This window comes from Metschnikowia bicuspidata, assembly GCF_001664035.1.
Source record: "Metschnikowia bicuspidata var. bicuspidata NRRL YB-4993 chromosome Unknown METBIscaffold_4, whole genome shotgun sequence".
Taxonomy (NCBI): domain Eukaryota; kingdom Fungi; phylum Ascomycota; class Pichiomycetes; order Serinales; family Metschnikowiaceae; genus Metschnikowia; species Metschnikowia bicuspidata.
In genome coordinates this window covers 72,790-91,545 of record NW_017387734.1, presented here as the reverse complement: position 1 = coordinate 91,545, position 18,756 = coordinate 72,790, and the positions used below count along the sequence as shown (strand labels likewise).

Below are 18,756 nucleotides of genomic sequence, written 5' to 3'. Positions count from 1 at the left end.
GACTCTGACGGACTTGTTGATTCCGACTCGGATGACTCTAGTAGTTTAGCTGGTGAACTGAAGGACAGTAAGCTGATTGAAAACAACGGCGACGAAAATGGGAACGATAAAGAAGATGATATGTTTGCATCTGACAAGGAGGAATCTGAGCCCCAGAGGACAGAACCAAAAGGGAGAGCTGTAATTGACATTGCTCAATTCGAAAAAGACCAGGGTTTGGAGGACTACGAATTCAATGCGGGCATGGACAAGGATGAAATCAAACCACACTTGCTTCATCTGGAAGTACAGCTTGAGGCGTTCAATTTGCGCGAGGAGGCTGAATCTGGGAATTTCGATAAGGACATGAACTACATCCAGCATGACAAATCAGATAGCGAAGACGACGAACCTTGGATGGCAGGCGTCAGTGTAGCCGACATTGAGAAAGCTAGGAAAGCACAGCAGAAAAGTTCTAGAGCAGGTAGTCAAAAATACTCCGTCTCCAGTAAAAGCGTTCCGGAAATATTGCCGGATCTTATCCTGGTGTTGGAGCCCGCAGAAACACCAATGGAGGCGCTTTCCAGGCTACGACCAGAGAAGAAAAAACTCAAGCAAAAGACAGCAGACCTAAACGAGACAGAGCGCAAAAATGCAGTGTTTAAACTTACAGACTGCTGCGAGCAGCTCGTGAACGACAAAGGCATGACGGGTGCTTACGACATGAGTAGAGAAGAGCTTATGAGAGCATATTTTCAGGAAACAGGCGTGAACTTCCAGCCCAGAGGAGTCAAGAGGGACGTCGAGCAAATGGAGAAGGATGATGGCCAGCATGGCACAATTGAAAACCAACATGCCACCGGCGAAAATCAATATGGCAAAGCTATCTGGGAGTTTCGATGGGTGGATGACACCGAGGTACATGGCCCATATTCCAGCTATGAAATGGATCATTGGAAAAAGACGTATTTCGAGAATAGAGTCGAAGTGCGCCGAATCGGCGATCCCGTCTTTTGTCCCGTTGCAGAAGTGCTCTTTTCCGATGCCGAAGATGGGTCATGTTCATGACGTGGGCTTGGATGAGATGGGAATTTAACAAGTCAAAGCAGTGGAAGCAAATACAAATTAAGAGGTGTGTAGACTCATGGTAGTCCAATTCGTTTTGGTCTTCAGTTAGAAAAGCACTCTGCTAACTTAAGAAATTCAAAACGTATGAAGATATGGACTAATTGATGTTTATTTAGGCCGATTGATCAGACCATTAGGAAAGCAGAAAACAGAGAGTATCATTGGCTCAGAGTACATTATGTACTGGAAGAAGATCAGACTCAGATACCATCAAGTAGTCAAGAATATCAAGAATCTTTTATATGCTCAATAACATCACATTTAAAAGAGTCTCATATTCCTCAAAGAACAAAAAAAAACATTCAAGTGTCTAGAGCCCATTATAGTTAAAGAACATTTTTGGTCATACATAAATGCTTGATTCAGATTGCAAGTCCTCCTGTGATGTCGAAGCCTTGAGAAATATGTTTCCGTGATGATGTACTAGTCTGGGTAGAATTATAAGTGATCATTTTCGGCATGTAATTATCTTCGGAGCCATATTTAAAGTATGTCTGGTCCTAACCCTGCCTGAGCCTCGGTTTCTACTTTGCAAAGAGGTCAACAGTCTGAAAATTGCCCAGACACACCTTACACCAAAACAGTGAAAGTGGTCATTTAGCAAGATGCATCGGAAAGTGGCACCAAGCCTTCTCGGACTTATTTTTCCACAGTGTAGTTAAGCAACGGGAACTTCATGTCCTGTGCAATGCTGTCAATCACATCCCAGCCCACATTGCACCTCCAGCGAATCTTGTTGCTCAATGGATCCTTCGAATACGTGCTTGAGATCAAACCTAAACCAGCCAAAGTCGCGATCTGCACGTTGAGATCCACGTTCTTATTAAGCGTGAACGTGTTGAACTCAGTTTCCTTCTTGGCAAGGTCCCTCTCAGTGAGATCGTGGTATAAATTGAAATATTCCTGATTGTCTTTTGAAAGAGTATGCGACTCGTTTCGGTAGATGACAGATAAGATGGCCTTCATGCGCTCAAGGTCAAAATAAGAAGCCGATAGAAGCCGCGAGTCGATGGCAGCATTTTTGAGCGGCGAGTCGTGAGACTTTTCCGGCAGTTTCCGCGGCGAACGCTTCTTTGGGGACTTCACCTTGGAAAACAACTGCACGTCCATTTTCTGGTCGTTGTATGAGGCCAAATAAGCGGCGATTAAAATGAACTTTGAGTGGTGCGGCAAGTCTGCGTATGGCGCACTGGTGTCATCTTCCAAGAACCCTGTCTCGTACATGGTAACTGCGCTGTTGGAAATCACCTCATCCTTGACGAGCTCGGGCTTGAGCTTTCTATATATGGCCAAGAAATCCTGTTCTTCTTGCGCATATGCCACAAAAAGAGGCCAGAGGTTCAGACAAATGTCCCACACGAGCGAGAGGTCCGAGCCCGTGTAATCAAAGTGCAAATCCACCACCAACTTGGCGAACTGGGCCCAGAATGTATAGTTGACTTTCCCCTCTCGTACTTCCGTGAACGGGTTCTGCGCCACAATTTCTGTCACCTGTTCTAGTGAATAAGGCATGAAAGGAATACAAGGCACATCTAGAGTGGATACTTGGTGTGGTGCCTGGTTGGAGATTACGTATACCACGCTGATATTCCTGATGGCCGAGTTTTCCCGCATTAGGACAAATGATCGGAAGAGGTCGTCTGTAGCCTCGAGGCACTGGTCAAACCTATCCAAAACCAAAACATGCGGCTCTGAGTAGCCCGTCTCCTGGACGAACTGGTCGAGTGCCATGAGAAAATGAGCGAACGTCTCACATAAAGCCGAGAGACGGGCCACTTCCAAGCCTTTATACATGTACCTCTGGGTATACTTGGACAAGTCCACACTGCTATCTGCCTTGATTTTGTGCAAGCAGTTTTGTAGAAGGATTTTCTGGGTGATGAATTCGTCACAATTAAGCACGGTTCGGCGGATGCCGAGATTCTCGAGATGCCGGAGCACCACGTGCGTTTTGCCCACGGATTTGTAGCCCAGCACAATCACATTGGCCGCCAGGGCCTCCGCATTACGTGTGATAAACGCTGCGAGAAGGTCCTGTTCATTTTCACGGAATTTCACGTATTTTGCTGGCTGCTCCATTAGATGGATGGAGTGCACCCTTCAGTGCATCGAGCTTGGTCTGATGGGTGCAACGCGCATGCACTGCACAGGATGCGTGTTGACATGGTGCTTGCATAGCCAACAAAGACCTGAATACCAAACTAGAAAAAAAATGTTAGGCTCTGTTGCTGAATATTTGCCGATGGGTTTGTTCTAGCCAGTTATTGCCTCTAGAAATAATCTTCAAGCTGCACCAGCAACATTTTCAACCCGTAGATGCTGGCCACATTGCGGAACACCAGGAGCCGTTGCTCCACATACTCGTACTTTACGGTCTCCGTCCAGCTGCCCGAGCATTTGCAAAACTCGCTCATGTTGTCGCTTTTGATTGTATGGCACCGGGAGCACTGGTAATCCTGACTCAAGTACTTGGCCACCAATCTCATGCACTGTGCAATGAGCTCCTCCTCCATAGCCGCCTTGTTGTACGATTTGCGGCAATTCGTACAAGCCCAAACATCACTGTCTTCATCTCGGCAGAAGTCCACATCACGAATATATTCACAGTAGTCACAAATAACAGATGTGATGGTCAAAGAAGCACTGGGATTGATGAACAAGGATTCGGCACTGAACTCCCTGACGTCTAGTTCCTGGAGAAGGTCTCGCCGCAACATCCGCACCTCAATACTTCTCTTACTGGACAATGCAAATACGCCACACAAGAATTTGACAAGTTCCAAAACAGGAGCCTTCATGTTGAGGTGAGAACCCGCAAGTTTTGGAAACTCGTACTCTTGCTTCATCTCGGGATTGAGGATTGACTCGTTCTGGCGACGATTAAGTAGCTTGATTCTCTGCTGGAGTGGCTTGCGGAAGTTCACCATCACCTCACTCACAAAGTCATCCTCGTCAGTTTCATTGAGCGTGTCTTGCTTTTTCTGCCCGTTCAAGATATGCGCCAACTGCGTGATTCTTTGTGTTCCCAGTTGCGTGCCTCCAAGCAACACCTCACCTTTGTAGCTCGCCAAAGCATTCAAAAAGATGACTACCCAGTCTTCAAACTCACTTTGAAACATGACCGGGAGAAACTTCTTTATGTGCCACTTGCTGAATGGAATCAAGTCTTGAACTTCTTCGTTTGTGATTTCTGTACAGCACCGACCGGCATAGTTGAATTGATCCATCCAAACCAAAAGATCCCAATAGCGCACAATGCGCAAGTCCAAGAAGTTGAATAATGGCTTGGAGCGAACTGCATTTACCGCGTAGTTGCCAAAAGCATACGAGTTTTCAACTGAGATCTTCGAAGTCTGGACGATCAATTTCTGACTCGTAGCAAACACGACTTGGGCATTCATTCTTCTGAACTCACCAACCAACTGTCTCAAGGCCTTGTATGTTAGCTTGTGGATATGTCTGTGAAGCGTGTAGTCGTATAGCTTCGAGCTTCTTTTTTGAATCCATAACACTAGTTGACTCGTCATGGAGTCTGCGTGGATGTTGTGGTTCAAAGCATCATCCCACCACTGCTTAACCATCGACCTCAAAAGTGCCAAAGCAGTTGGTGAAAAAGTATCGACTGCCAAGGTTGAAGCCCCATGATTATCGTCTCCGTCCAAAGGATCATCGGCCAAGTCTGTCCCTTCCATTTCATTGATAAGCGAACTTGTCAAAATGGTATTGATGGTCAACGTGCCGATCTCGATTTCCAAACACGCTGTTTCGTATATCTCTGGCTTATTAATAGTGATGGATTCGAGACCTTCCAGATCATCCACTTGGTCTGCCTCATATCCTCCATGGTCAGGGTATAGATTATTTGACCACCACAAAACAACATTATTTTCTGTCAAGCGCCTGGCATATTGGACGTCGATCAAATAGTCTAGATTCTCGGCTTGCAAGTTGCAGAGCGGAATATTCGAGTAGTTAGAAAGGTCTATCAAGTTTTTGATCCCAGAAGCTAAATTGAAATAATGTTTCATAATTCTCTGAGATATGAGAGATTGCCAACCAATTGCCGGCATAGGCACTTCTCTCACGCTCATTCTAATTGTAGGGAAGTCAGTAGCACTTTCGAGAAGATTCAAAACCTTGTGGCAATATGGTGACTGAATAGCAAATAATGCTTTACTACTCCTTCCTTCGTGAATTTTCCTCAAGGTGGAATTGAGTTTTTTGTATAAAGAAGAGGGGTTGTTGAAGTAAAGTGTCTCAAACTTGACATCAATGGGGTAGTCCACGATGTTGTAATAGCTGGTGAACGAATCTTTTTTTGCCTCGTATACATCTTTGTAAATCTTCTCGAGATTTGATGGTAGCTCTTGAGCACCAGTGGATGGCTTTAAGACGTAAAGAAACACAGTGTTTGTCCAAGTGCAAAATAGGGAGAAAAACTCATAGCTGTTTGTCACAAGATGGAGCAAATAAAAGATTTCCATATTAAACCTCTTTAAGTATTGTGCTTGATTGATCTGGATCAAATCCTTGGTGGTGAAGCCTGTTTTCAAACACTTCCCCAAAGCACCCACTCTGGTATCATCAAAGCGCACAGTGTTTCCTAGGCCGATGATAGCTCTATCAATGGAACTTATTTCGGTTTCGTATAATCCCACAATTCTTGAATCATGAAACAAGCTATCAACCCTGCTTATTTCCTCATTATAGGTGGTTTCAGGCATGGTGAACTTGTAGAGGTTTGATGCATCGTGGCCATTTGGAAGGACTGCCCTAGATTTTTCGATTTCACAATTCGCTATTGTTTTTTTGCTCGAAAGCTGCGACTTAAATGTAGCATATACTTGCTTCGGAATATTAAAGGAAAACGAGTAGACCTTTCCAGCAGAAAGCAAGTGTACCTTAACCACACCAACTTTAGTGGGATCTATTTTATACTCAAGAATTTCCCAATTGGTCCCTGCAATATTTTCAGCTTGTTTGCGGATCATGTTACCAACGGAGGACCTATGGGACGACTCCGAGGTCTCTCCGAATAACTTCTTTCTGCGATCTCTATTGCGAGATTGAAGGTTCCACTTAGCTTTTTGATACTCCAAGAATCCCACGTAATCTTCAGTCATGGAAGGGCAAGTGCCCCGAAGAAGCGATGCATGTTTTTCTTCTTCCTCAATTTTAGCCTTCTGCGCTTCTCGGAGTTTTCTTTTCTTGACTGTCACTTTCCCAACCAAAGATCCAGGAACGTCATCATCGGCTCGGTTGCCAAAATCCTCAATATCTTTAAATGCTTTTCCTTGGTGTTCTTTCTTTGACAGAACACCAAAAAACGCAGAAATCGATGACTGCTTTCGTTTATCGTCTTGAGCAAGGATACGTTTTCTCAACCAGTCAGGATGAGGAACTCTGGGAACCGGGTTCTGCACACTTTGGTAGGCAGCGGGAATAGTGATGATTTTTTGAACAACCGACGCCAAACGCTCGTAATAATAACCCCAATCTAATATGGAACGAGGATCAAATTCTGTTAATGAGGAGTCTTTGAGCCACTTCTTCAAAAAGTACTCCTTTTTCTCCGAAGAAAACACCGCAACAGGAATGGCTCGTTCGGTGACGGGGCTGTCAGCAGGTTTAGAACTGATGATATATTTACATGCCAAACCTGCGTCTTTCACCATTTCCTCTCCCAAAAATTCTCCTAAGCGTTTAGCTGTAGTGATGGATGTAGATTTCTGACCTTCATACTCTGTGAGAGCCTTGCTCATCATTTTGTTTTCACAAATAAGTTCGATCAAGTCCTCATCTTCCAACATTCCACCTTTGGTGTCCAATACATCTAGCCAGTTATTTGCAACGGTAGCCACTGCCTTGTAACACTCTTCCAAGGTATCTCCATCAAGAAATAGCTTGAAAATGTCGGACTGAAAGTTTTTAATAAGGTTCAATTCTCCTCTTCTCTTCAACTCGAAACCCTTCAATTCAGCCAATGATCCATCGTGGTTGAAAACTGCGTATCTCTTCTTCAATCCTTTTCCTTCTTCCTTGGAAGTAGGCAACACCATGGCACGGTACGGCCCATCAACTTCGAAGAAAATCGAATTTTCGGATTTGGTACTATACTTGAACCTTTCCGGATCCTCGAGATCTTGATACTGGTGATTTGTAAATTTTTGATGGACCAAGTAGTTCAACATCGAGCAAGGATACTCCAAAAAGACCTTCTTTCCGTCTTTGCATTTGAGATTAAAGTTTTCTGGGAAAGACTTTGGTAAAATACACCAAATACCATCAGTGTCTAATTCCAAGGGCCGCCCAATTCTTTCGACAAGAGCTCTGGCCATTTGAATGATCTTAGAGCCGGTGAGACAGGTGATTCCCGCCATTTCCATGGAGTACCAACGGGAACCCTTTCTCATCACGTAGCCATAGAAGGAGTTGAGAATGACCTTGTGGGCGAGTTGCAACGAATCGTACAAGACCACCATTTTGTTGGCTTCGTCTCGTGAGATGGTGTCTGCACATTTGGAAGACTTTCCCTTCCACACTTTGGCAAGATTCTTGAACTCGTAACGACGGTCTCTGAAGTTTCTCACGGTGTTGACATAGAAGGGGTTTTCTCTTTGACAAACGATGGCTTCCCTTGTCACAGTCTCTGTCACCTTCTTCTTTTTATGCACTTTCTGGGAGTAGTCTCCGAGTCTGGTTTTCATGAGCAAAGCCTGTTCGGGATATGAAAGCTCCTCGAACGTCCGAGCGGGCAACCAATCTTTTAACGGCGGGAACTTCTCGGACTGCAATGTTCTCTTAATCAAGTTGTAGTCAATGGCCTTTGCAGGCGAGAATTCACCCCTCCAGGACCACTCCAATCTCCGGTCACACGTCTTGCCCGGCCTGTTGAAGTCGCAAGCCGCACAGTCTTCTTCGGTCTTCATAGAGTCGGGCTGGAGCCTGTTAGAGGTCATGATGTTCGGGTACATGGACGCAACGTCCACGTGGTAGATAAGAGGATTTTCAGTCCGGACCGGGTTGTCGCGCAAGTCTTCGAGTTTGGCTTTGATTTCTTCATAGACCTCGTCGAAATTCTCCACGTCCGCAATCTTCTTTCCGTTCTCAACTTCAATGCAAAACTCGATGGACTTTCTGAGGTCTTGTAGAAGCTCGTCGATCGCCGCGGGCTGGATGTTGAAGTTGTTGGGAATATCGCTGCGGAACACCCCCGACTCCAAGGACTCCACGTGGCCACCCACGTAGGTTTCTGATTCCAAGAGATGCCCGTCGTAGAACCGCTCGATGGGATCGGTGTATTTGTTCGGGAGCAAGATCTCCTTCTCATATGCTTGCACCATCAACAACATCTCACACAAGGTACCGGTACCTTTACGGAGAACTTCGTCCGGGTTCAACGGGATGATGGTGCAGAGCGAGAAAATGAACGGGTGCACGTACTTGAAGTATAGGTAGTAGGTAGCCACGGCGTCCGAGACCGAGTACTCCGAGAGAACCTGCGGCTTTTCGTAGGCATATGGGGTCATCAATTCCGGGTCGAGCTCGATGGGGTTGTAGCCCAACTTGGCAGTCGTCACGGCCTTCAAGCCCTGCGAGCCCTGCGGCAAGTACGAGTCTCTTTTTACCCATCGGAAGCAGTCCATGTGCACGCAGTACTTGGACTTATACTCGCCCTCGTTGTCCTTGGCGAAGCCGATCTCGTCGAACATGTCCATGTCGTGGAGGTTCGTCCGGGTCTCGACAAAGGGCCAGTCGAAGAAGTCTCCGTTGAACGTGGCAATGACCGTGGGACGCACGTCGCGGATGTGCTCGTAGAACTTCTGCAACACGTGCTTCTCGTCCGGCTCGTTGAACACGGTGAACTCGCCCGGGTACTCCGGTTTCGGCGTGTACTCGAAGTCGTCGATGTCCTCGGAAATGATTTCGCGGTTGGTGATGAGAAAGCCCTCGCCGTCGATCATGTACGAGATCATCATGATCTGGTCTGTCTTCGCATCAGGAAACTTGAGCGGCGCCTTGGTCGTCTCGATGTCAAACGCCAACACCACGGGGTCGGCAAACGCGATTTTCGCGGTGTCCTCCTCGAGACTGACCGCGCCGTGCATCGCATACACGTCGTACCACTTGCCGACCCGGATGTTCTTGTCGATGGACACACGCACATGGAAGGGCACGTCGTACTCGCGCAAGTCGTCAATGAAGGTGGTCGGGTCCGACACGGCGTCGCTGGCACGTGTCCTGTGGGACCAGGCGCCGGCATGCTCGCCCAGCGCAAGGTCCTCGTTGTCGGCATTCGTGAAATCAAACGCCTGGAACACGTCCCGGGTGTCTCGTTTCGCCTGGTTCTCCTTGATTATGGGCGTGAGCATCCGCCGCGCCCCTAGCAAGTCGGACACGTTGTGGAACAGTAGGCGGAGAAGCGTGCGGCGCAACCCCACCAAGTGGTTGGGCATGGCCAAGTCGTCTTTCAACTCGCGCGCCACGGCCTTCAACTTGTGCTCCTCGAGCAACTTTTTCAACGCCTCCTCGACCTCGGCCTCGCGGCCCGGCACCACCATCAAGAAAAAGTAGGGGTCGTGCTGAATCGTGGCTTTGAACAGGCCGCCCTCGGCGTCCAAGAAGTAGAAGTCCACGCCCGAATACCCGGCTAGATACTCCTCCGAGGGCACCGTGGTGGCGTGCATATTGACCAACCAGCCCTTGCGTGGACGGGCGCCGTCCATGCCGCCGTGGTCAAAACGGTCAAAGCCCATCATGGAGTCCAAGGCATCGATTTTCTCCACCATGTCTCTGCGCGTGATGGAGTCATTGAGCATGGGGTTGGCCGCGGCCGCCGGCTCTGGTCTGTTGCGCACGCTGAATCGCGTGGTGACCTTGCCCGGTTTTCTGCTGGTGTTCTTGACGAACCGGGCCAGCGTCGAGCCTTTGTAACGCGAGTTAGAGTTGGCCGACATCGAGGATCAGGATGGCAGATAGGCGGAGGTGAACACGTGGCCAGAAATGGTGCAGATCCTCGCGTTGTTGATGGCTCGTGTGTCCGAACAAAGACTGTTTTGCTGGAGCTGGCCTGGGTCTGCTGGAGCCTATACAGTGGAGGTCTATGTAAAACGGGGCCCGAAGAGCTGAGCGGGCGGTCCACGCGCGTGCGGGAGACGCGCCCACGCGTCACGTGACCGCACGACGTGGCGCCCGCGTGCGTCTCTTCAGCCTGGTACCTCGGGTGGGTAGCAGCAGTCGTCTTGGAGCTTGAGCTCTGTCTTCTTGCATCTCTGTCTTCTTGCATCTCTGTCTTCTTGCATCTCTGTTTTCCGCTCATGCCGCGTAGCATATGCCCCGGTCTTCCGCGGCCCAGGCGTCGTCGAAATTCCTGGCTGCCGTGCATTGTAGTTTTTCTCCCTCCCAACAAGTATCCCCGCCATCCCCCTTCTCCTTCTCTCTCTCACTAGTATCGGCACATGAAAAGCACAATCAAGAACTGCACGACCACCGAGTAGATGAACAAGAACTGGACGCGGAGCCTCCGCTGGCCGTTGGAGATGGACGCGGCCGGGTTCTCGCCCAGGCCATGCGGCAAGATGAGGAACTTGAGCGAGCGCATCAAGAACAACGACAAGCTGCCCACGGCCGCAAGCAACACGCCGTAGTACATGAGCCACGAGCTGCCCGCGACCTGCTTCCAGCACAACAACGCAATGATGGTCACGTACTTGTAGCCGCTGAAGCTGATGAGGTCCCAGAACGACGTCTGGGCAGAGCAGTTCAACAAGTACAACCCGACACGGAAGATTAAGATGTCCACGAACGAGCACGCAAGCGTCTGCGAGGCCACGAAGCCAAACACCTCCGGGTGGAAGTCGCCGCGCAACCCCGAGAACAGCGCCCAGAGAAGCACGTAGCTGACAAGCGCCATCAACGGAATGTACAAGTCGGGCGCGTTGACGTCCTCGCACGCGGGCGCAAAACAGGGCCCGCTGCTGGCCGCACCGCCGCTCTCCACGGACCGGATCCGCGTCCAGTCCCGGTGCCGGTAGGGGAAAAGAATGAGCGCAAGCTTGCGCCACACGTACGCGTTGCTGACCTTGAAGTAGTACTTGAGCTCGCCGGCCACGGGCATGTACGAGCCGAAGTTCTGCTGGAGATAGCCGTTCAGCAGCCCGAAGCTGGACTTGGCAAACTGCGCGGCCATCGACGCGGCCGGGTCCAGGAAAAAGTCGCCGTACGCGCCGCCCGGCGCCGCCTGGCCGGGCGGCTGGAAGTTGGGGGTGTTTCCTTGGAACTCCGCCGCGTACTGTCCGCCATACTGGGCCGCTGGGTACTGTGCTTGTGGCGCCTGCTGCTGCGGATATTGCTGCGGATATTGCTGCTGGTGCTGCTGCTGGTATTGCTGTGCATACTGCTGCAGCCCGTGGGCAGACGGCGCCTGGGTTTGTGGATTGTGAGCGGTATATTGCTGCTTGCCGCCGAACAGTTGCTGGGGCACGTGCTGAGGGCGTGGATGGTGCAAATTTTGCTGGCCCAACGACTCGTCTACAGCCAGGGCATAAGGATTGTACATTCTGTTAAGTGGCGGGGCAAAAACGGTGGGGTGGCGTGTGTTTTGCTGGTCGTAGAGACGTGTCCTGAGGTGTCTGGAGTGGCAGTGGATCAGACATGCCTGAGAGCCGTGGCCTGTCGCGACCTGTGTGCAGGTCCGGGCCTGGATGGCTGCGTGAGCCGTTCCTGGCTTGGACCGAGAGACTGGTGGAGTGGGGGCCAAGCCGAAAAAAAAAGGACACTGCTAGTTTGGTACCGACAATTCATGAACATGTATATAAATTCTTTTTGTTTTGTCCAGATGAGGGCACACATCTTGACGCTTGATTCCAGCAATCTCACGCACATAAAATATGGTCTAATCATGCACAAGTAAAAGTCGTAACAAGGTTCCGTGGGTGAACCTGCGGAAGAATCATCTAGAAAAAAAAGTACACCCTTTCAAGAAAAACAATACTGACCATTATATTTCAACACAAAAATAAAAAAAAACTTTTAACAACGCATCTTTTGGATTTCGCATCGATAAAGAACGCAGCGAATTGAGATACGTAATATGACATTGAATTTTTGAACGCACATTGCACCTTAAGTTTTTTTCTCAAGGCATGCATGGATGGTCGGTATTTACTCTCAAACTTTTTTGTTTAGTCTTGACTACCGCCTAAATATCAAATGACTTTAGAATAAGTTTTAGAACCACCCCCAGTCTTCCTCATCTTCGTGACTACCCACTGAGCATATCAATAAGCGGAGAAAAGAAACCCAACAGGTATTGCCTATGTAGCGGCGAGTAAAGCGACAAAAGCTCAAATTTGAAATCTTCAGGAGATTTGGAGGGTAAATTCATCTTTCTTATACTATGTCCCTATAGACTTTCACATTTCGTGAATGCCGGGGGGTATATCTACAAAAGTCTACGCCTCAACAATTGTTCTTTTTGAAGGGCTGTGAGATGAGGGGTTTGGGTTGTTTGCTTTTCCTCGAGGCCATTCTCTGGCTATTAATTTTTTGGATGTGCATCATGAAGCGGTGGATTAACTGCGTTTCAAGAAACATCGTGTGACGAGGCCTTTAACTAGGGTACGGGAAGATGAATTCTGAAAGAGTTGGCTGGACTCATTAAAACAAAAAAATACAAATGTTGTACCTTCTGCAGCATGGATATCTGAGAGACTAAACATGCTGACCCATCTCCTTGTTAACAGGATTTCGGTCTATGGGCCTGCCGCGTGCATATTTCTACTGTGTAGCGTGACGCGGACATGTCTCGAAGAAATTGAACTGCAAATAAAGAGCAATGATATGAGTGGGACATACACGACACAGGAGGATACGACAAGGCAGTTATGATGATGACGTTTCAGCCTTCAAGCATCTCTGGATTGCGTGTTTTGCCCACGTTTTATTGTCGTTCCACACCTTATGCACCGAGCAGAGTCGGATGCTCGAATCACTCAACACGTGAAAAGCGCATCTTAGTCATCCACCTGGTTCTGGAAACTCGATATATCACTTATAAATAAGTCGTTTTGAATGTTCTAGGAAAAGAACAATTTGCTAAAAACCCTCTTCTGTGGTAGGGGGAAGTAGTAGCCGGATATCAAGCTCCTTCTTAGTAAATTCACTCGTCCTCACCCTTCGCGCAGCTGCCATGTTGCCAATGAATGAGGTTCCAGATTCGGTATCAGAATCACCATGTAAAGGTGGGTTATCGCATCATTTGATAGTAATAGCATGAATTCAGAGAAGTCATAGCCTGCACGCTCAACCGGTGACTGCCGATAGTCATAATTTTGGGTAAAACGGTGGCTAAAAAAGCCGTTCTCGTATGACCCCCGATAAAGTCTTGAAGTGTGTGAGTAAGCTTAGACTCACGATATGGAATATGCTTCGAGTCCTTTCCTTGACTTCTGATTCACCGCTCCAGGCGTTTGCTCAGTTGCTCCAAACAGAATGTCAGAGGTAACTCAAGCCATCCACTTATGCTGTACCAACTTTGCTACATCTGTACAGCCGTCAAAAGAGGTCGTTCAAAACATATGTCACATAAAACTCATATTTCGGTACCTTTTTAGTTGACATTTTGAATTCGAAATGATTTCTTGGTAATGCTTACCGATATGAGCAAAAAAGTTATAAAATCAAGAGTCACATGCTTTGTATGCGATTAATACACGTACTTGTGCTTTGTTCTATGTTTCCTACACTTTATTGGGGGCTGCGAAAAATTCGTTTTATAGTCAACTCGGCTGATAGCCTGTCTTTAGCCTACCTTCTATTATCCCCATGCAGAATCAATCTGTCTATTGTGTCTAAAATCATGCATATACCCCACTAAAGCTACAAAACTGGATGGATACTTCTTTGGCTTTGAGTGGTTTTTCGAGTGGTTTACACGTGGAGTTCAGATTTCGCACCCATTGCCATCGATCATATTTTCATGCAAGAGACAATTCATTTTCCTATCCGTCCAATACACCATCACCTCAAATTGTCCCAAAGACTCGAAGAGATTCATGAATTTGTGAAAGAAGGGGTTGAACGATCAGCCTTTCGAAATTGATCACTGAAGCCTCGATACAACAATTTGCAATATGAAGGTAGATTATATACAGACCCCATTGGACAGTACTGATACTGACTGAAGGCTTTCTAAATGTAGAGTATCGCACTACTGAGGCTCCAAGATATTCTGATGAGTATTCATCTTCTTGACTTCATTGGCTCTTAACTAGGTACCGAGAAAGAGTTGCCCCATTTAGCCATGATTTAACCAATGCACGAGTTATCTTTGCGGAGATTAGTAACCCGGATCTAATGAAAAAGAGACTAAACGCCTAATTACACACGGAGAGGATCATACTATATTGGCCCTTCTACCCTAAGGGAATCACCGATAGACCAATGGGTAAGACTAACAATTGGTTAGACAGTAAGTGAGTTAAGTGGATCACCGCGAATTATTATCTCGTGATATCCCAAAAGACAGAAGCCCTTTAGAAATCCAAAACCCCAGATTTCCTCAGCTCTCGTCTAGATCGAGATGGAAATGCCTCATCTTATCAGTAAATAGTGCGTTTATCTCTCGGAGAATGGTAGCAATGGCTTTAGAGACGGCGTCACATTGCGGAAGCGTAGATAGCCAGCACGGACCTTTCCGAATGTACTAATAACACTGAAAAAAAAATCAAGTGAAGGATCATTAATCAAAGTAGACATGAGTGTTTGCAGTCTACAAAACTCCGATCTATTCCCTCCAAATGCCAACTCCACTACACTCACCCAGGTGGTTAACGAGCATACTATGTTTTTCGAGAATACTCCTAGTGAACCGACAGATTCGTACTTCCAATAAGCTACGCCCGGCTGTCAAGTGGTCACGTGACCCACACGTCTGCTGCGCAAGCGATTAGATACGCGAGCCGCTGCCAGCATTACTAGCAAATAACCCAGGCTAAGCAGCCCAGCAAAAAGGCCTGCAAGATCCGGCAAAAGAACATGAAACCCTAATCACAAAACCAAAGCGCAAACACGAAATCAATAGCAACCAAATTGAAGAAACGGAAGCAAGCACTGTTTGCTCTGTCCTGTTTGCTAGCCATGCTTGCTCGAGCAAGCTGGAGCCAAAACGCAGCGCAATCCAGATACCTGCGTCACGTGACCGCACACGTCCCAGCCCAGCCGCGCTCCTATAGAATGACAGCAACTGTTTCTTCCCCTTCGCTGTCTTCTTCACGGCACCTCCTGTTGAAGCATTAGAGAAATGCCTGACGGAAAAGTGCTTGTAGTTTCCAACCGCTTGCCTGTTACAATCACGTGCACCGGCGATGGCGCGTACCAATACGCCATGTCGTCCGGCGGGCTCGTGACGGCGCTTCAGGGCCTCAAGAAATCAACGCAATTCCAGTGGCTCGGCTGGCCCGGCTTGGAGATCCCCGCAGAAAAGCAGGACCAGGTGAACGCGGAGCTCATGGCGCAGTTCAAATGCACTGCGATCTACCTCAGCGACACCGTGGCAGATTTGCACTATAACGGCTTCCTGAACAGCATCTTATGGCCGCTCTTTCACTACCGGCCGGGCGAGATGAACTTCGACGAGACCGCGTGGGCCGCGTACATCGAGGCCAACCGGCAATTTGCCGCCAAGGTGGCGGCGCAGGTGGCGGACAACGACATGGTGTGGGTGCACGACTACCACTTGATGTTGTTGCCACAGATGTTGCGGGCCGAGTTGGGCAGCACACGGCGCAATGTACGCGTGGGCTTTTTCCTCCACACGCCGTTTCCGTCGTCAGAGATCTTCCGCATCTTGCCTGTACGCCAGGCCATCTTGGAGGGCGTGTTGAGCTGCGACTTGGTGGGTTTCCACACCTACGACTACGCCCGCCACTTCTTGTCCGCGGTGGGCCGCATTGTGCCTGGCGTGCAGACCGTGCCAAACGGCGTCGAGCACCGTGGGCGCACCATCAGTGTTGGTGCGTTCCCCATTGGCATCGATGTGGACAAGTTCACCCAGGGTGTGCAGAAGGACTCTGTGGTGGCCCGCGTGCGCCAACTCAAGGACAAGTTCAAGGACATCAAGGTCATCGTGGGTGTGGACCGACTTGACTACATCAAGGGCGTACCACAGAAGCTCCATGCGTTCGAAGTCTTCCTTACTGAAAACCCGGACTGGATTGGCAAGGTTGTCTTGATCCAGGTGGCCGTGCCCTCGCGCGGAGACGTCGAGGAGTACCAGAGCTTGCGGGCCAATGTCAACGAGCTCGTGGGCCGCATCAACGGGAAGTTCGGCACCGTGGAGTTCGTGCCCATCCACTACTTGCATCGCTCCGTGCCCTTCGACGAGCTTATTAGCTTGTACCACATCTCCGACGTGTGCCTCGTTAGCTCCACGCGCGACGGCATGAACTTGGTCTGCTACGAGTACATTGCCTGCCAGCAGCAGAACAAGGGCGCTCTAATTTTGTCAGAGTTTGCCGGGGCCGCTCAGAGCTTGAACGGTGCCATGATTGTCAACCCGTGGAACATCGACGAGTTGAGCGAGGCTATTCGCGAGAGCTTAACGCTCCCGGAGGAGAAAAAAGCCATCAATTTCAATAAGCTCTTCGACTACATCTCCAAGTACACGTCCGCGTTCTGGGGCGAGCATTTTGTCAAGGAGTTGCACAAGTTGAAGGGCGCTTGATCAGCGCGCCTTCGGTCAGACCTAAATATGTTATGCAGTGAAACACGTTTATGCTTAAGATTATCTGTGTGGGATTCGTGTACGTTCATCTATGGTAATTGGCAAGTAGCTGCGGCTACTCGACATGGTCAGCCGTCCCCGGGCCAAATGCTGCTAGGGTATGAGTATTGAGGTTGGCTCGCGTGAGCGGCACCATTAGCTCGACTTTGTTTTCTTTATCCTCTTGGTCATCGCTCTTGCGTTGGGCTGCAGCCTCTATGGCGTTTGTTCGCTGCGCAAACACATTGTGTCTCCCAATACCAAAAGTGCTTTGTTGCGGGTTCGGGAGCGTGGCAGAGATTACCTGTGGTTTGATTCCGAGTTTCGAAAGCAACGAGTTGTTTGAATAGAGGTACGAGCTGGCGCTCCCTGCAGGCGGCGCCTGGAGAATCTGGCTGCTGGAATATAAAGACGACTTTGGTAGGTGGTGTCGGGTCGAGGAAAACTGTTTCTGAGTATGCGCCTCAGCGGTCTGTTTGTCGGATTTGATTTGCGCTGCATTCGTAGGCGCAGTCTCTTCCTTCTCACCACTGTCTTTGAAATGATGCACGTCTTCTTCTAGTGTTTTGGCCAGACTAAACGCAGACATCAAGTACGGAAGCTCCTCGGAGATTGTAGACTTTTGTAAGACGTTTGTCGAGGCGACCGACGAAAATGAGCTTCGGCGTGCATGCTGTTCCACGACCGAGCCTTCATCTGTTGTTGGCGTATGCGGTTTAGTGATGGAGTGCACCATGGGTTGAGAGTAAATTTGCGAGTTCGAGTGGGTGGTCGAAGCTGTGTCAGTGAGATCCTCGAGGTCAGAGAATTCCTCGTGCTTGGAGCTAGCCGAAAACAGCAGGGGCGAGTGGACTTGTTGCTCGGATGACTCTGCATAAGCAGAGGGCTCTTCATTGAGGCCTTGCGCGTATTCGAGCTTGAAGACCTCGAACATTTGCTCCATGTCATTAATGACGGCCATACATTCATTCTTCTGCTCGTCGTCCTGTGCCTCGACCGCCGCATTCAACTGGCCAAGAAGACTGGCAACAAACTGCTTATAGGACTCAACGGTGGCTTTTTGGTCAGACGTCCCGCCTTGCAACATGGATTCCAAATCCATACCGATGGTGATAAGTTTGGCCTTCAGATAAGCGATGGAGATCTTTTCGCGGAGCTGGTCCTTGAGCTTGATACTCCGCAATGAAAGTGACGTCAAAAGCGTGCCGCTGTCACTGAGAAATTCCCGCGGCGTGAGCGTGCGCAGCGACTTGGTGATGAAGTCCATGTCTGCCGAAATCTTGTTGAGTTTCATGGTCAATTCCTGGCACGAATCAATGACCCGCACACTGACATTGTTGTTGAATGTCTTGATCTCGTGCGGATTGCTGTGGTCAAAATGATTCGACGAGTTGAGATCCAAAGACATGAACGCCCAGTTCCGCAACGTGAGCTCGATTTTTTCTAGTGTCTGCAAGATGCTGAGTGATAGTTGACAGAGCCGAGACACTGCCCGTTCCGTCAATGGAAAGCCCTGTATGATCAGAACGAGCTGCAGCGTTTTTCCCTTTTCTCGGTTGAGGTTCGGGTCCCGTGCTAGACGAAGAATGTCATCTTCGTATTGGTAGTCAGTTTCCGTGTAAGACATCGGACTCGGGATGGTGGGGCTATAAAGCAGACTGGTTTTCCCACGCCACTGAACGTTTATGGGCAATTGAAAACACCTGGGACTGATACCCTAAGATATATCCTTGGTATGGAGCCGTCTCGCTAAAGATTTGTGATGGTCAATTGGTACGCTCGTTGCCTTGTGTTTGGTATATCTGGTAGGCACGAGTCAATTCAAACACGGAGATGAGTCACGGTTCAAAAGCCAAGGACCACGGATAACAAATTCAAAAAAAATC

The 18,756-nt window shown here is 48.8% G+C and overlaps 6 protein-coding genes across 6 annotated transcripts; 2 read left to right on the top strand and 4 right to left on the bottom strand.

The window, feature by feature from the left end:
- Positions 1-93: 93 nt before the first annotated feature.
- METBIDRAFT_23699 (U5 snRNP complex subunit) lies at positions 94-1,020 on the top strand (the record flags this gene model as incomplete). Its single annotated transcript, XM_018855266.1, has 1 exon — positions 94-1,020. A coding segment is annotated over one exon (927 nt), but the record flags the coding sequence as incomplete, so codon positions are not given.
- A 726-nt stretch (positions 1,021-1,746) lies between these two features.
- On the bottom strand, positions 1,747-3,186 carry METBIDRAFT_78666 (origin recognition complex subunit 5; the record flags this gene model as incomplete). The annotated part of the gene is made up of 1 exon (XM_018858912.1): positions 1,747-3,186. One exon carries the CDS (start codon positions 3,184-3,186, stop codon positions 1,747-1,749), a length of 1,440 nt encoding a protein of 479 aa, XP_018710734.1.
- A 191-nt stretch (positions 3,187-3,377) lies between these two features.
- Positions 3,378-10,064, bottom strand: POL2 (DNA polymerase epsilon catalytic subunit; the record flags this gene model as incomplete). The annotated part of the gene is made up of 1 exon (XM_018857676.1): positions 3,378-10,064. One exon carries the CDS (start codon positions 10,062-10,064, stop codon positions 3,378-3,380), a length of 6,687 nt encoding a protein of 2,228 aa, XP_018710733.1.
- Positions 10,065-10,552: 488 nt separating this feature from the next.
- METBIDRAFT_43952 (protein transporter YIF1) lies at positions 10,553-11,665 on the bottom strand (the record flags this gene model as incomplete). The annotated part of the gene is made up of 2 exons (XM_018857723.1): positions 10,553-11,398; positions 11,591-11,665. 2 exons carry the CDS (start codon positions 11,663-11,665, stop codon positions 10,553-10,555), a joined length of 921 nt encoding a protein of 306 aa, XP_018710732.1.
- A 3,744-nt stretch (positions 11,666-15,409) lies between these two features.
- TPS1 (alpha,alpha-trehalose-phosphate synthase (UDP-forming) TPS1) lies at positions 15,410-16,831 on the top strand (the record flags this gene model as incomplete). Its single annotated transcript, XM_018854198.1, has 1 exon — positions 15,410-16,831. The coding sequence occupies one exon, from the start codon at positions 15,410-15,412 to the stop codon at positions 16,829-16,831; it is 1,422 nt and encodes a 473-aa protein (XP_018710731.1).
- A 115-nt stretch (positions 16,832-16,946) lies between these two features.
- Positions 16,947-18,497, bottom strand: METBIDRAFT_78662 (uncharacterized protein; the record flags this gene model as incomplete). The annotated part of the gene is made up of 1 exon (XM_018858911.1): positions 16,947-18,497. One exon carries the CDS (start codon positions 18,495-18,497, stop codon positions 16,947-16,949), a length of 1,551 nt encoding a protein of 516 aa, XP_018710730.1.
- Between the last annotated feature and the right edge of the window lie 259 nt (positions 18,498-18,756).